Source organism: Triticum dicoccoides, chromosome 1B (genome assembly GCF_002162155.2).
Source record: "Triticum dicoccoides isolate Atlit2015 ecotype Zavitan chromosome 1B, WEW_v2.0, whole genome shotgun sequence".
NCBI lineage: Eukaryota > Viridiplantae > Streptophyta > Magnoliopsida > Poales > Poaceae > Triticum > Triticum dicoccoides.
This window is the reverse complement of record NC_041381.1, coordinates 442,180,614-442,197,868: the sequence shown is the minus strand read 5'-3', so window position 1 is coordinate 442,197,868 and position 17,255 is coordinate 442,180,614. Positions and strand designations below refer to the sequence as shown.

At 46.3% G+C, this 17,255-nt stretch overlaps 1 protein-coding gene and 1 long non-coding RNA gene across 3 annotated transcripts; one reads left to right on the top strand and one right to left on the bottom strand.

Annotated features, from left to right (window-relative positions):
* The first annotated feature begins 7,004 nt into the window (after positions 1–7,004).
* On the top strand, positions 7,005–8,226 carry LOC119340028 (protein G1-like9). Its single transcript, XM_037611946.1, has one exon. It carries the CDS (start codon positions 7,258–7,260, stop codon positions 8,107–8,109), a length of 852 nt encoding a protein of 283 aa, XP_037467843.1. The 5' UTR covers positions 7,005–7,257; the 3' UTR covers positions 8,110–8,226.
* Positions 8,227–13,985: 5,759 nt separating this feature from the next.
* LOC119340039 lies at positions 13,986–17,244 on the bottom strand. 2 transcript variants are annotated; one of them, XR_005164347.1, is made up of 6 exons: positions 17,165–17,229; positions 15,543–15,697; positions 15,177–15,268; positions 14,599–14,955; positions 14,470–14,512; positions 13,986–14,364 (listed from the first exon to the last, which is right to left on the bottom strand). It is a non-coding gene; the product is annotated as an uncharacterized LOC119340039 (long non-coding RNA). The 2 variants fall into 2 exon arrangements; XR_005164345.1 differs by having other exon boundaries at positions 14,004–14,364; positions 16,178–17,244.
* Between the last annotated feature and the right edge of the window lie 11 nt (positions 17,245–17,255).

Genomic DNA, 17,255 nt, shown 5'->3' with positions numbered 1-17,255 from the left:
TAAAGGAAATATGCCCTAGAGGCAATAATAAAGTTATTATTTATTTCCTTATTTCATGATAAATTTTTATTATTCATTCTAGAATTGTATTAACCGGTAACATAATACATGTGTGAATACATAGACAATCATAGTGTCACTAGTATGCCTCTACTTGACTAGCTCGTTAATCGAAGATGGTTAAGTTTCCTAACCATAGACATGAGTTGTCATTTGATTAAGGGGATCACATCATTAGGAGAATGATGTGATTGACTTGACCCATTCCGTTAGCTTAGCACTTGATCGTTTAGTATGTTGCTATTGCTTTCTTCATGACTTATACATGTTCCTATAACTATAAGATTATGTAACTCCCGCTTACCGGAGGAACACTTTGTGTGCTACCAAATGTCACAACGTAACTGGGTGATTATAAAGCTGCTCTACAGGTGTCTCCGAAGGTACTTGTTGATTTGACGTATTTCGAGATTAGGATTTGTCACTTTGATTGTCGGAGAGGTATGTCTGGGCCCTCTCGGTAATGCACATCACTGTAAGCCTTGCAAGCAATGTAGCTAATGAGTTAGTTGCGGGATGATGCATTACGTAACGAGTCGAGAGACTTGCCGGTAATGAGATTGAACTAGGTATTGAGATACCGACGATCGAATCTCGGGCAAGTAACATACCGATGACAAAGGGAACAACGTATGTGTTATGCGGTTTGACCGATAAAGATCTTCGTAGAATATGTAGGAGCCAATATGAGCATCTAGGTTCCGCTATTGGTTATTTACCGGAGATGAGTCTCGGTCATGTCTACATAGTTCTCGAACATGTAGGGTCCGCACGCTTAAAGTTCGATGACGGTTATATTATGAGTTTATGTGTTTTGATGTACCGAAGGTAGTTCGGAGTCCCAGATGAGATCGAGGACATGACGAGGAGTCTCGAAATGGTTGATACGTAAAGATCGATATATTGGACGACTATATTCGGACTTCGGAAAGGTTCCGAGTGATTCGAGTATTTTTCGGAGTACCGGAGAGTTACGGGAATTCGCCGGGGAGAAGTATTTGGCCTTATTGGGCCATACGGGAAAGAGAGAGGGGCTGCCTAGGGCAGGCCGCGTGCCCCCCCAAGGCCTAGTCCGAATTGGACTAGGAGGAGGGGCTGCGCCCCCTCCTTCCTTCCCTTCTCCCTTCCCCTTCCTTCTCTCCTACTCCTACCAGGAAAGGAGGAGTCCTACTCCCGGTGGGAGTAGGACTCCCCCTTGGCGCGCCCTCCTCCTTGCCCGGCCGCCTCCCCCCTATATCCTTTATATACGGGGGCAGGGGGCACCCCATAGACACAACAATTGATCCTTGAGATCTATTAGCCGTGTGCGGTGCCCCCTCCACCATATTCCACCTCGATAATGTTGTAGCGATGCTTAGGTGAAGCCCTGCGTCGGTAGAACATCATCATCGTCACCACGCCGTTGTGCTGACGGAACTCTCCCTCGACACTCGGCTGGATCGGAGTTCGAGGGACGTCATCGAGCTGAACGTGTGCAAGAACTCGGAGGTGCCGTGCTTTTGGTGCTTGACCGGTCGGGCCATGAAGACGTATGACTACATCAACCGCGTTGTGCTAACGCTTCCGTTTTCGGTCTACGAGGGTACGTGGACAACACTCTCCCCTCTCGTTGCTATGCATCACCATGATCTTGCATGTGCGTAGGAAATTTTTGAAATTACTACGTTCCCCAACACCCGGCGCTCTCCATGACGAGGAGGGAGTAGTTCACCCTCAGGGCTGAGGGTATGTACCAGTAGCTATGTGTTTGATCTCTCTATCTCTCTCTCTCTCTCTCTCTCTCTCTCTTGTGTTCTCTCTATGGCATGATCTTGATGTATCGCGAGCTTTGCTATTATAGTTGGATCTTATGATGTTTCTCCCCCCTCTACTCTCTTGTGATGAATTGAGTTTTCCTCTTGAAGTTACCTTATCGGATTGAGTCTTTAAGGATTTGAGAACACTTGATGTATGTCTTGTCATGTTTATCTGTGGTGACAATGGGATATCACGTGATCCACTTGATGTATGTTTTGGTGATCAACTTGCGGGTTCGGCCCATGAACCTATGCATAAGAGTTGGCACACGTTTTCGTCTTGACTCTCCGGTAGAAACTTTGGGGCTCTCTTTGAAGTACTTTATGTTGGTTGGATAGATGAATCTGATATTATGTGATGCATATCGTATAATCATGCCCACGGATACTTAAGGTGACAATGGAGTATCTAGGTGACATTAGGGTTTTGGTTGATTTGTGTCTTAAGGTGTTATTCTAGTATGAACTCTTGATTAGATCGATCCGAAAGAATAACTTTGAGGTGGTTTCGTACCCTACCATAATCTCTTTGTTTGTTCTCCGCTATTAGTGGCTTTGGAGTGACTCTTCGTTGCATGTTGAGGGATTGTTATATGATCTATCTATGTTATTATTGTTGAGAGAACTTGCACTAGTGAAAGTATGAACCATATGCCTTGTTTTCCTACCATTGCAATACCGTTTACGCTCACTTTTATCATTAGTTACCTTGCTGTTTTTATATTTTCAGATTACAAAAACCTATATCTACCAACCATATTGCACTTTTATCACCATCTCTTCGCCGAACTAGTGCACCTATACAATTTACCATTGTATTGGGTGTGTTGGGGACACAAGAGACTCTTTGTTATTTGGTTGCAGGGTTGTTTGAGAGAGACCATCTTCATCATACGCCTCCCACGGATTGATAAACCTTAGGTCATCCACTTGAGGGAAATTTGCTACTGTCCTACAAACCTCTGCACTTGGAGGCCCAACAACATCTACAAGAAGAAGGTTGTGTAGTAGACATCATCCCCCTATAGGTGCGCCCCTCCTAGGCCGCAGGCCTCCTCCCTCCCTCCTTTATATACGGGGGCAGAGGCACCCCAAAGCATAATAGTTATTCTCTTAGCCATGTGCGGTGCTCCCTTCCACATTTTAACACCTCGGTCATATCGTCGTAGTGCTTAGGCGAAGCCCTGCACCGGTAACATCATCATCATCGTCGCCACGCTGTCGTGCCGACGGAACTCTCCCTCGTCCTCATCTGGATCAAGAGCTCAAGGGACGTCATTGTGCTGAACACGAAGGTACCGTACATTCGGTACTTGGATCGGTTGGATCTTGAAGACGTTCGACTACATCAATCACGTTACTAAACGCTCCCGCTTTCGGTCTATGAGGGTACATTGACACACTCTCTCGTCTTGTTGCTATGCATCTCCTAAATAGATCTTGCGTGATCATAGGAATTTTTTTGAATTACTACGTTCCCCAACATGTTTAAGAGGCCCTCGTCCTTGTAGTTGAACTGGAAGGCTTTAATTATCTCTTTGTCATAGCAAGGCGCCATCCTGTTCTTCACCAGGAGAAATCTAGCCCAATAATGATGGATTGTCTCATTTGGCAGCTGTTTGAAGTACATGAGGTCCCATATGTCCGGGTTTCACAAATCCGGGGAGTATTCATTGTGGTGGATGGGTGAGAAAATTTCGAGGATTCTCTCCTGTAGCGGACCCGGACTATCCTTAATGGGCGGTTGAGTCGTGTCCGATTCTGATCGTGTCGGGCTCGAATCCGGACTGGTATGCGGCTGGATCGGCTCAAGGTTGGATCTTGCATTGGCGATCAAGTCCGGACGTACATCTGGGCTGGTGTCTAACTCCGAGTTGGAGACTCGATGTACATCATTTTTAGCTTGTAAGGCTGTGGCCCCTCCTGGGCCTCTTCGACAGTGGCGACGAGGTGTGTGACTGGAGGGGTGTTTATTTCTCCATCGTCGGGTTTAAGCCCGATCCGATCATAGGTTGTGGGCCTGATAACGGAGATTCCCATTGCACGGAATAGACTTAACAAGTGGTCTACTGGCTGGGCACATGGGGGTGCCGGACACTCCGGCGACTCGGCAGGAGATGTTGTGGGTGGTCTATCGGAGTCGGGCTTCAAGGCCAGACTCTAAGAGATACCTGATTCTTGTGAGTCTGCTGGTCCCGGGGTCGATGCCCCTGAACCCGTGAATTCCTCTACGGGGGTGAAGGCTTCGATCTGGTTGAGGCGACCAGTGGGATCGGTGTGCACTAATATGCCGCCGAAGACGAGGAGATGACCCAGGGCGAGGAAGTCCTCAGGGTGGGTGTGGTCTCCAATGACCGGTTGAGCCATCGATTCTTCTTGTGACCCAACAACGGAACTCTCAATGAAAGCACCAATGTCGGTGTCAAAATCGGCAGACCTCGGGGTAGGGGGTCCCGAGCTGTGGATCTAGGATCGATGGGGAACAAGGGACGATGGACACAATGTTTACCTAGGTTCGGTCCCTCTCAAAGAGGTAATACCTACATCCTGCTTGATTATATTGGATGTATAGTATGGTTTACAGAGTAGGTCTACCTCGAGATCAGCATGAGCTAAACCCTAAGGCGATGAGGTGATGAATATGCCTGCCGCCCTTAAGACTACAACCCTCGGTTTATATAGACATCGATAAGGTTCGGGTTACCGGAGATAGTTTACAATAAGGGATAAAGAGATCCTGCCTATCCTTGACTTGGAGGGCACACCACGGCTTCATAAATCTCCCGTCACTGTACGGCTTCACTAGCCCGGCCCCTATTGATGGATCGGTGCCTTGAGGTCCCCTTAGTCCGTAACTCCCTCATCTGGCCTGTGGCGAGAGGCTCGGTGATATAGAACCACTCGCGCTGCCAGATCTTGACCGTCTTAATGAAGGTCCCCTCCAGCCAATTCGGCTTTTGGAGCTTACTAATCATGGCGCTGCCACACTCATGAATTCGGCACCTCCTCTCTTCGGTTTGACACAGAAGGTCTTCAGCCATAGGACGAAGTGCGGCTCCACGCGGAGGAAGGCCTCACACACTATAATGAAAGAGGTGAGGTGAAGAATGGAATTCGGGACTAGATTATGGAAATCTAGCCCGTAGAAGAATAAGATCCCCCGCACGAAGGGGTGCAGGGGGGACCCCAAACCTCGAACAAGGTGGGGGATGTAGACGATCTGCTCCCCTGGGTTGGGAGTGGGGACGCACTGGCCGGGCTCTGGGGCCCGGCAGGCAGTGTCGGTGGGAATGTATCCCGCCGCGCGGAGCTCAGCGATGGTGACGTCGGTGACCTTGGAGGCCACTCACCTCCCGTTCATGTCCGCGTCGGCCATTGGTGCGGGTGAAGAAGCTTGGGAGGAGTTTTTTAGGCTTGAGAATGAAATAGGGAATGCGAAGGTCTGGAGGGTTTGAGCGTTGGAGCAGGAGGAAAGCGTGGGAGTATGGATTGTACCCCTCTTTCTCTTTATAAGCCAGTAAAAGGTGAAGCGTCCCTCTGTTCTGCCGTAAAATTTGCCACATTTCGGCCTATCACGTCGTTATGGCCACTTGGGGAGAAACAATTGATTAATGATATCCCCTAAAATGCGGGGCACGATCTCCGTTTTGATGCGACGTGCCAATAAGAGGTTTGCCTCGAACCACGATTCGAATAAGTAATGGCTGACGTGTGCAATGTGAGGGTGGTGACACTTCAGTAAATTCTGAGGCTGACGTGTGCAATGTGAGGCTGACGTAGGGTTTTACCTCCATAGAGAGGGCCCGGGCCTGGGTAAATTATGTATGTGTTCTCTCTTCTTACCCATCGACCCGATCTAACAGCTCGGGCCACCCTACCCGAGATCTGCCCTTTTTGACGCAGACAAGCCCTAAGATCGCCTACTTCATCATGATCTACCCCGAATGAGGCTACACCTTTGTTGTCGGAAGCCGTGATGGCATAGGTTTGTTGCTCATTCGTGGAGCCTTAACGGGCATAGTCCTTTGTGGATCTCGCAACCGGGATCTCCATGATCCTAGAATCTTGATGGTTCGAAACCTCCATCAATATGGAGTACGATAGTGCCGACAATCCGAACCACGGAAAAAATCTTCGTCGAGTCTCTCTGTGTTTGTGTTCTCCTAACTTCACCATTTGCTTATGCTAGTTATTTTCTTCTGTTGCTTTACTTTTGTAGACTTGCATGGGTGTTTATGGACCACCACTGGAAAGGCTTAAAATTGCCAAAACCATTCACCCAATAGTTGCTAGATTATAATCACTAGTTACGAGAGGCGGGTTATAGCCACTAAGTTACCAGGTTATAGTAACTTGATTACCATATTACTACTATTAGTTATCTCCTCCCCTGAATTTCGCGGGGTGGGCCTCTTCTCCTCTCTAATCTTCAATCAAAAACTGCCACGTAGCATAGAATCCGTAAAATCCGTCCGTGAGTCTAGCATTACTCATGAAAAAAAGTATCATCACAAGGCAAAGCATGCACACCTATGCTATTTGGACTCTGATATATCAAATATCGCGCCGTATATCTATAAGCTAGCGGGGGGGTCATACGCGACACCTCATCGTACCCTGCTAGATCACTTTTCTCAGCTTCAACAATAAATCCAAAAATGTAAATGCCAAAAAGAACAAAAGCAGCAATGAAATGAAACAAAAGCATACATAGGCAACAAAAAAGTAGTCTACTCAACCTGGAAGCGGAAGCATCACGAAAACTAGTAGCAGGAAAGCCATTGAGCACGGTCGCAAGAACAACAGGGACACGATCTTTTTCAAAAAAGAAAAGAAGAGACTAGAGGGTGAACCCTCTGATTTCAACCCCAAGAAAAGCGTCATCTGTGTACAGAGGGTTCAGGGGTATGCATGCAGGAATTAATTAAACATAACCGTAGGCTGCATGGTGGGATAGTACTTATTTCTGAAGATATGAATAAAAAGCCGAGGGCCGGGGAAAAAGAAATGTTTTTGCAAAGAGAAAGGAACAACAAGGACGGGTACTTATTATGCCGAACACTAAGAACCATGATTATATAAAGAAATGATAATAGCTCGCCTCGATCGACACTCGACAGTGTGTAGTGGAGACGCTATTAACGCAACCAAAGACAAAAGCCGCAAAGGATTCCACACACCAACACCAACACTGCCAACAAGTCTTCTTCTACCTCCCCCCTGAACCCATTCCATTCCCTTCTCTCTCTAGCTGCCTAGCCAGGTAGCTTCTCTCTCTCTCCTCCACGCTCCTGCCGACAAAAACAAGAAACGACGTAGCAGAGAGAGAGAGAGAGAGAGAGAGAGAGACCACTGGTAGCCAAGGGTGGGAGAGAAGCAGGCGTGCCGCTGCCGATCGACTATGGAGCCGGGCCCCGACGCGCCTCGCGGCGAGGGAGCGAGCGCTCCGGAGGAGTCTGGACCGTCCTCATCCTCGGTGGCCGTGGAGAAAGCTGAAGAGCCACAGGCACAAGCGCAGCCGCCGGAAGGAGGAGGCCAGCAAGCCGCAGTGCAGGAGCACCTGCAGCCGCAGCCGCTGTCGCAGCAGCCGCCTGTGCCGGCGGGGCTGAGCCGGTACGAGTCGCAGAAGCGCCGCGACTGGAACACCTTCCTGCAGTACCTGCGCAACCACAAGCCGCCGCTGACGCTGGCGCGGTGCAGCGGCGCGCACGTCATCGAGTTCCTCAAGTACCTGGACCAGTTCGGCAAGACCAAGGTGCACGCCGACGGCTGCGCCTACTTCGGCCAGCCGAACCCGCCGGCCCCGTGCGCGTGCCCGCTCCGACAGGCATGGGGCAGCCTCGACGCGCTCATTGGCCGCCTGCGCGCCGCCTACGAGGAGTCAGGCGGCCGCCCCGAGTCCAACCCCTTCGCCGCGCGCGCCGTGCGCATCTACCTGCGCGAGGTGCGCGAGGCGCAGGCCAAGGCTCGCGGGATCCCCTACGAGAAGAAGAAGCGCAAGCGCGGCAGCACGTCCGCCCCCTCGGCGCCGCCTCCCGTTGTCACCGCCGCGGAAGCGGCAGCGACCTCCGGAGGCGGCGAGGACAACGACGACGAGCCGTCACAGTCCGCTGAGCAACAGCACACAACGCCAGCGTCTCCTCCGACTAGAAGTAGTAGCGCCGGCGCTACTAGTACCACCGCAGCGGCGGCAGCAACGACGACGACGACAACGAGAGGGAAGGAGAAGGAAGCGGCAGAAGGATCAGCGTGATAAGTGTAGACCATCAAATTACCCTTTTGATTATTCCAACATCACATCCAAATTCTAATCCCTGCACCATCATAATTTTAGTTGTTTGTTATTATAATTACTGTGCTGTTATGATTTGTTGGATATATATATAAGAGAGAGGTCTAAGTAGTTCGTATAGGATCATGATATGACGGGGTACATCATATCATCAAAGAAAATCCGTGCATGAAAACTTGATAAGAAATAATTAATCTTCCAAATAGGTGAAAGAGATAACTTTCTTTGCTAAGTTTGTTCTGCTCAATCACGCTCCACTGTTTGTTGATTTGGGTGCAATAGGGACACATTGATATGAATGCCTAGCCCTACAGGTCCTGCTGATTAGCAACCCAACAAATTTGTCTTAGTGCCTTCCCTAATCGTGGTCATTATTATACTCCATATTTTCTCTCCATTTTCTTGGTCCCATTCATCACGCTTTCAGTCTCAACGGACACTCTTCGGAAAGGGACGTACATATTTCTGAACAGTGGCTGATGAGGCCTCAGTTATATATACAGTTTCATACAGCATTAGCTGAGATGTCCTTGCACATGGAAGAAAATTAAGAATTTTTTCTTTGACTTCGGAGACAATGAGCAGTACTCTTAACAACACTTGTGTGATTTAACAATTTTCATGTGGTCTGTGAAGTGTATGAACACAGGGAGGTATGCACATACACGAAAAGTAGCACATCACATGTCGGTATCGATACGTATAAATCAGTATAACATAAGCTTTCTCGAATCCATATACTTTCTTATGTTGTCATCTTACTTCTTTTTCAAGTGCAATGCCGTCCCTCTCGTCTTTTCCTTTCGGTTTCCTTCTGTTTTTGTTTTCTGGTGATCTCATCGCCTTTCTTTTCTCATCTGTGGTTGTCGGTACGATACGTTCTTGTTTTCTTCTAATTTATATGTGCTTACACCTGGAATATCTGTTATACTTACTCAGAGAGTTCATGAAGCTCGCATGCAGGCCTAGAAAATTTGTCCAATGAAAGATGTACACATATGGATATTTTGTGTAGAGCTTAATTACATTAATGCATACCTAGTTAGGACTAGTTCTACATGAGTTTTTTAGATGCATCAAATAAAATTGGTGAAATGGAGATTTTTGTGAGTGTTAATTTGCATAAGATGTGTGTATTACTCGATGTAGGTTGTGCTCCTTTTTGGAAAAAATTACACCATCCCTCCAAATATGTAGAGCCCTGTCGATTTTGAGTCTAACTTTGTCTATATAATCTTGACTAACAATGAACTATATGCCATCAAAGCTATACCATTGCAAACCTCTTCTGAATACAAATCCAACGGTATAAATTTTGTGGCATGTAATTCATATTTTATTTTGTTAGTTAGGTTCATGATTAAGGTTAGGCTCAAAATTCGAAGAGGCCTTATATAATATCTGGACAGAGGGAGTGCATATGATGCTATTTTTCTTGAAAGAGATGCTCTTACGTCTGTTAAATTATGTACGCTCATAATGATAGTAGTTATGGAGTACGTAACTTTAAAAGTGATATTGAAATATTGACTTAGCATGCAGTAATATTGCAGTTTAAAACAAGTGTGTGTTCTGATTCCATGGATGACTACTACTGTATATAACCTAGATTTGCCGGCTCTTAGACAGTCACACTATTTGACAAATTGCTACGTAAGTATTTTATATACTCCAACATGAGTTCTATATATTGTGCAAAGGATTTGTAGGGCACACGCGATCCCCAAGATGTGGCTATATTTGTTTTATGAACGAAGGCTGGAAGGCCACAATAATGCATAATATCAAATGTAGAACCGACATACCAGCTAGCTGTTCCATTTGTTCTTTCTGAATAGATGTAAAGTATATGATTCTCCAAAATGAGCTGAACAAAACACTCGGTTGTTCAAGGGATACTTTCTTGCAGCTCACATGTATACATATATATACACGTACGTGTACTCATAGTAGAAGTGTAGAGCTACACCAAACGCAAGCTAGTGAAGCTACAGCATAAACTGTACTAGTAGTAGCTAGCAGGCTGATATACTCAGGATCCAAGTGATCTTAGAAAAAAAAAGAGGATCCAAGGATTATAGCGAACCAAGCTGGTGAATCTGCGTTGGAGATTTTTGGCCGACAGTCGGTCAGAAGGAAATCTAGTACTAGTACTACACTAGTACAGCATGCATGGGAGGGTTTGAAAATTGAAAAATTCTCCTTGTTGTACAGTGGCATATGAACAGTCCCTCGCCGCTCTCAAAAGACGCCGCCACATGCAGGAACACACATGCAATTATTTCTTCGAAGGCGTAGTCCGTACATGATGCGCTGCGCCTAATATTCATTGTGTCTGGGACGATCCTGTTCAACTTGAGGGAGAGAGAGAGAGAGTTCTATCTAGGTTGCACCTGTGGGTAGTCCTCGTTATTTCCTTTGCTTGTTCGCTCTGCCTTCATTTGTGAACGTCTTTGGTTCTTGGTGAGTGCCTTTTTCCCGGCCCCGCGCCACTTTCGTCCCGCTCCGCCCCGCGCCCCGCGCGCCCCGCTGGACCTCACTTTTGAACTGACGTCACGTCGGAGACACGGCGGGCCCACGCAGTCAGCGAGAGTGCAGACGACGATGATAAGCCCTCTGCTGACCTCTGCTGCCTTGCGTGCTGCGGCAATTCACTCGTGTAGTACGGGGCCCTCTGCCGATGGGCTGCTTGGGCCGGCCTGACCTCTCTGGGTTCGAGTTGGGTCAGAAACCCAGCACTGACGTCAGACCCAGCCCGGGGGCCGAAATAACTGGTCTGACCTTATCAAGAAACCTTCGCATAATAGAAGTTGAAACGGAACTATTTCACAATCTGATCTTTTTCAAAATACCACAGCCCATGACGTTTCTGCTTCACATAAAAACGCCAAGCCAGCTCGCGTTGCTGTACCACATGAAACGCCGAGATAGCTCGCGTTGCTAACCCGGCCCATCGTCAGGCCTCGTGGCAGAGCAAGAAACGCCACAAGTAATGGCGTTTCCAAGGCCAACGTACCTGGCGTTTGATGTGAAAGCTTTACTCTCTACCTTGTTTATTTTATTTCTTTTCCACTAGCCCCACAACATGCAGCATGCGTGTACTTTTTGATCCATTCTCAGAGATAAGAGAAATTGAATCCTTTACACCGGTAGCCTCACACATGCGCACGCTCACATCCATCCTTTGCACTGGTAGCCTCGAATGCAATATCATGTCACGAACCTTTTCAGCATAGAAATACGAGTGCAGGGCATAAAACATCATGATAGATGAATAGTGTATAATGGGCAAAAAAACATAATATTTTGCTAGTTTTTGTATAAAAGAGACACATTCAGGGAATGTTCAATTGTACAGTGCGAAAATTCACGGTGGCACGCAAACATCAAGACCTGCCCGGCTGCTTGATTGCCTCGCGACTCGCAAAGTAGTCAAGTCTTGCATGGGGCCACAAATAAGTTTAAGTTTCAGTCATTGAAACTTATGAATTTTTATCTGAAACTTGCGATTTTTCGCTCGCTCTTACCAAGTTTCATAGATAAATTTTAATACAATTTTTAGTTGTTTGTAGGCACAACACTCGTGATTCTATTGATCGCTCATACGGAATACTATGTTTCAATAGTTGAAATTTAAAATTTATTTCAAAATTCAATAAAACATATTCAAAATGAATCTTATTTGATGCAAATGGAGGATAGGCGCGAACACATGTATTAGAGCATCTACAGTCACATATGGCAAATCCGGCCTCCCAAACGCCAGCGGACGCGCCCGGACGTGTCCACGGACGCCTCAAATATCACTTCTTGCATCCGGACATCTCATACTAGATTCTTATATCCATGCAGTGATGCGGGCGGCGTGCGACTGCCCTCGCCCGGATCTGCTGCTGGATCTCGTAGCGCCGCTCCGGCGTCAGCATGGCATAGGTGATCTTGCTGCGGACCATGGTGGAGTGGCGGAGCATGGGCAGAGCGCCGGAGCGAGAGAGGGAGGACGTGGAAGGGCTCGGACTGGCGGCGCGAAGAGGGGGGGATGGGTTACGGTTACGGGGCGTCGACCGGCTTAAATAGTCGGATGTCGTCTTGGGCGGCGAGCCAGAGTGGCGCCACGCGACATTCTCACCACGCCGACGGACGCGGCGGCCATCAGACCGTCTGGCTTCCAGGCGTTTCCGTGTGTGGACACGCCATCAGGCCGACGTGACGGGCGTGCCCGGACGCCCCCATATCCGTCCTATATTTAGGCTGGATATGGGGGTGCCGGTCAGCCCGGACGTTTGAGGGCCGTTTGAAAGGCCCTAGTGAGCAGTGGAAACGCCAGCATGTGTCATCGGAATAAAATAAACAAGGTAGAGAGTAAGCTTTCGCATCAAACGCTAGGTACGTTGGCGTTGGTGTAAGCAGTAGAAACGCCATTACCTCTGGCGTTTCCTGCTCTACCACGTGAGCAGGGCCTGACGGTGGGCCAGATTTGCAACGCGAGCTAGCTCGGCGTTTTCATGTGTTGCAGCAACGCGAGCTGGTTCGGCGTTTCCATGTGGAGAAGCAACGTCATGGGCTGTGGCATTTCTAAAAGGGTCAGATTGTTTTCGTTTTGAGTTTATTTTGTGTGAAGATTCTCTGACAAGGTCAGAACAGTGATTTCGGCCCGGCCCGGGTCCATGTCTGAATAACAAAAATAAGGGACAATTATTTCTCAATAAAAAAAGGGGAAATACATTTGAGCCCCTGGTCGTGTCACACTTGTCTATTTTGCCCCTAAACCAAAAGCCTTTATGTTTTTTCTCTCCTATCACGATTACGTTCCATCAACGCCGTTTGACCGTGAGAGAAAATTTGCAGGATGACCTTGCCCCTTCTTACAAGTAGGCCCGCCGACTATAATGAGATGCCCTTTCTCTTACATGCGGGTCCGCGCGTCCTCATCAGTCCGCAAGAGCAAAACTAAAGCACACACAAAACTTAAAGCAACAGGGATTAATTAGTACATTTCCCGTCGTCGCAGACATTTGCGGATACGTAGACGCTGTCGGCCTGCATCCCTGTGCGGGACCCAACCAGGAAAAAAAGAAAACACAACATGTCACTTACACGTGGGACCGAACAAAAAAATACTTAAAAAACGAAAAACAAAAAAGACTCTCTCTCTCTCTCTCTCGAACGACAACATCAACATGGCAGTAGGCTCGCTGGGTGAGCCACCGTGCGACTTCGTTCGGGCCCTTCCTCCCCTCTCACCCTTCTTCTCTTCTGTGACCAAGGCTTTGTGTGTGACGGAAAATTCGTCGATTATGCCGGTGCTCTATGTTTTGAGCACTTTGCATTTACCCCTCCTCCAGCCGCTCCGTGAGCGGCACCCCAGAACTCCCGTTGCTCTTTCCTAGTAGCTCCAGTGCGACGGCGGTGTGTATGTCTGCCCTCCGACGTTTAAAGCAACTAGATGACCCGTTGCGCCAAATGGCGCAAAGACCCGTTTGAAAACCATGTTCGTGTTGAATTTTTTTTTACATTATTTGATAACTTTATGTTTGAGCAAGAGTAAAGATCATGTGAAACCATAAGTGTTGCTAAAATTAGGATTTCACCAAGTAAAAAAAAGGTTTCAGCAATGATACCAATTTTACCTATTTTAAAGGCAAGTCCTGAGGTAGATACCACAAAAATTTGACAAAGGAAGAATACATTCAACATAAGATACTATTCCTAAAATCGAAGGACATCATATACATGAACAACATCAGATTAAAGATAAGTATGGATCTTAATCTTATAGAACCAAATTAAATAGAACAAAATAAAAAAATGGGGACCATATATCCACACTGAGAACCAAAAAAGGACAAAATATATGACCAAATAGAAGTGTACACCACAGTACTATTCTCACCAGCATCGTTCAATTTTAAAAAGTAAAAAAAAACATCAAACATGGGAAGCTTACCGCCCATCCGAAAAATCATCATACTCATGGCTATCATACATCATATAACTTTTTTTTTACTGAGAAGCCACTATTGAGAAGCCATGTGACAATTAACCACTGCATTGTATTTCCCATCACACAATGGACATACATAACTATCCCATATAAACCCAATCACTACTTTCTCCAGTGGCTATTGCCGACAAAATTGGAGCTTCTCATGTACACCGGACAAGAAGGAACAAGCAGCCGCACAGCCACCGCACGGCAAAGCAGACGAAGAAGCCCTACAAACAACAACAAAGAAGAAGAAACAAACAAGAACAAATCAGCAGACAACAGCAGCAGCGGGGATCGAACATTGATTAAACTGAATAAAAGAAGAAGCTCACCCTCCCTAACCAAACGCAACAGCAGCAGCGCGGGTATCCTTATCTGAAAGCAACCACACAGTTCATTTGTCAGATGCAGTCAGTGGTAAAAGAAAGAAGAATGTTAGTAAATTAGAACTGCACACACACCTCCAATACTCCCTCCATTCCACAATGTAGTGCTTCCTCTATCCTCGTGCTTCAACTTTAACCACAAATTTAACTACCAAGCCCGATTGCGGCGGGAGCAAAAGTTATATCAGTGAATTCGTATTCGAAAGAAGTTTTCAATTATACAATTTTTTCTCTCGCCGCAGTCGGTCTCGTTGGTTAATTTTATGGTCAAAGTTGGACCTCGAAAAACGCGGACGCGCTATATTTTGGAATGGAGGGAGTAGTATTTTGGCCTGTGTAGGAGACAAGTGTGCGTTTACATCCAGGAATTTAAGCATCTGCCCAGAGCAATCCCGACCCTCTTCTTAACAACCCCAGGCTGCTGAAAGAAACCTGCAAAATCATCCAAACCAACAAAGATGATTTTAGGAATCTATATATCAAAGAGACAAAGCAGGAGCATCACAACAAACAGTAAGTCTTAGTCATGTCTGTATCCATGCTCTACAATTGTTGACCCTCATTTATTCTTACTCATGGCCACACCTAGGGCATGCTTTCTCAATGAAGGGTTCAAGCTATAAATTTCAAATGTGAAAACAGAAGACATTTACCTGTTGCAGTCCTTACATCCATCGAAGAGGATCCTACTAATTCCTATGATGGGTTGTGCATGAGCAAAAATCAACATTAACCAACTTGGAACCTACAAAGAAGAAGAGGACATTAAATTTCTGCAAGCAACATATATCCACTATGCCAAAGTTGATTCTTCTCCTTTTATGATGATTTATAAACTGACAAACAGCTAAGTATCAATCAACCATCAATAAAAAAAAGAACATTTACCCAATGTATATAGATAAAAAAAACGCAGGTGGGGGCAAAGAACCACATGTAGTATCCTCCTTCCAACAGTAAAAGGCTACACGTCACAAAATTATAGAAAACATTTTGCACGTAAGCATTAAATCCCTTACTTTCAAAGATCTGCCCCAGAGTAGGCAATGGACATGATTATGCCACATGCTGCAAGGCCGACAATGACGCCACCATCGCTGCTGCTGATGAGCGAGGGAGAATATAAAGAGGGCAATATTGCCATAGGTGGGCGCAAGGTTAAAGTTCTCCTTATCTGAAAAATATAAAGAAATCATTCAGGAAGATGCTATCTTGCAAGCAAATAACTAACACAACTGTACTACAAGGAAATGAATTAGTGAAGAATAATTGACCTGTATTCTCTGGCCGCAAATTCAAGTCATAAAATGGTAAATGTATTTAATGGGCACAAAAAATGATACAACAAGAATTTAACACAAGCATCAAATTCGTCCCCCAAATTACCCAAACAGAAATAGTCACCCTAATTAACATCAGGGACAAGAATCCCCCAAACACCTCGAGCTCCTTGCCCAGTGGGGGTGGAGGCAGAGGTGGCACCTCGGTACCAGCGCCGCCCAGGACGGTATTGAGGTCAGAGGAGACGAGACAACGACCAATTTGGGAAGCAACGTCACAGCACGGTGGTTGGGGAGCAGCATCGGCGAGAGAGAAGGGGGTGCAGGAGGCTGTGGCTGCATCGTTTCCTCTCAGATCGAGAGAGAGAGAGTACCTGAGAGAGAGAGAGCGCGCACACACGGAACAGCCGCAGCTCGGCGTCGAGGAGGCACAGAGACGGCCGGCCCCCCACCTCCCTTCCTCCTCTCCCGATCCAGGAGCGGATCGAGCCGCCAAACATTGAATACATGTATAAGTAGAAGTAATTTGAGGTGTGCCAACGACACACTTGGAAGGTAGAAGGAATGATTTAATGAACAAAACAGTCTTGAACTATACTCCATTTAGAAAAGTATGACTGAAACCAATGCACAGATTTAATAGGATTCCACATATACATAACAGTAATTTGCCACTTGCAAAAGAAGAAGCTACCAAAATACAACAACCGTAAGGAATTTTCTCACAACACTGGTATTGACTATTGAACCAACAAGAAGTATTAATTCTGTTACCTGGTAAACTGACCAGGATATGAAAGAACATATTAGGCATCCGGGGACCAACTTCATCTTTGTTGTTATTTAATTTGTGAATAGGAAAATATATATTTTAGTGGCAAATGAATAATTTCTGCAATTGGTAGTATGCAGCCATACTATTGTGTACTAAAATAGAGAAAAGAGCATGGAAGTGGATATGTTTTAACAGAGAAAAATCGTAGAAATACACTATGTTAGACACGGTAAAAAAACAAAAACCATCTTGCTAGTACGACCAATAAGCAGGGAAAAACTTGAATAATAGTGGAAGCAAGGTGAAATGTAAATTTATTTGACATTGTAGTTATTACTACAACAAAAATGGTTTACAATACCAACGAACCTATGAGAGGAAGGCAACAAACAATACGATAAGCCAAGGCCCCCCGCTAGCAACTGAGGAAAAGGGTGGCAGAACAAACAATGCAGTAGACACAACAAATAAATAGCGGAGAGGCAGCGAGCAGACAAAATCCTCAGAGCCGCGGGAAGGTGGTACAGAAAAATCACATATGCTCCTGCCTTCATGAGCTAAGAAAGCATGGCTAAAAAATTCAGACCTCATTTTATCTCATCACGTCTAGTACAGAATCCTGACCCTGAAACATGCAGCAAAAAATCAGATATAGTTCAGCCTTTATGAGCTGAAAC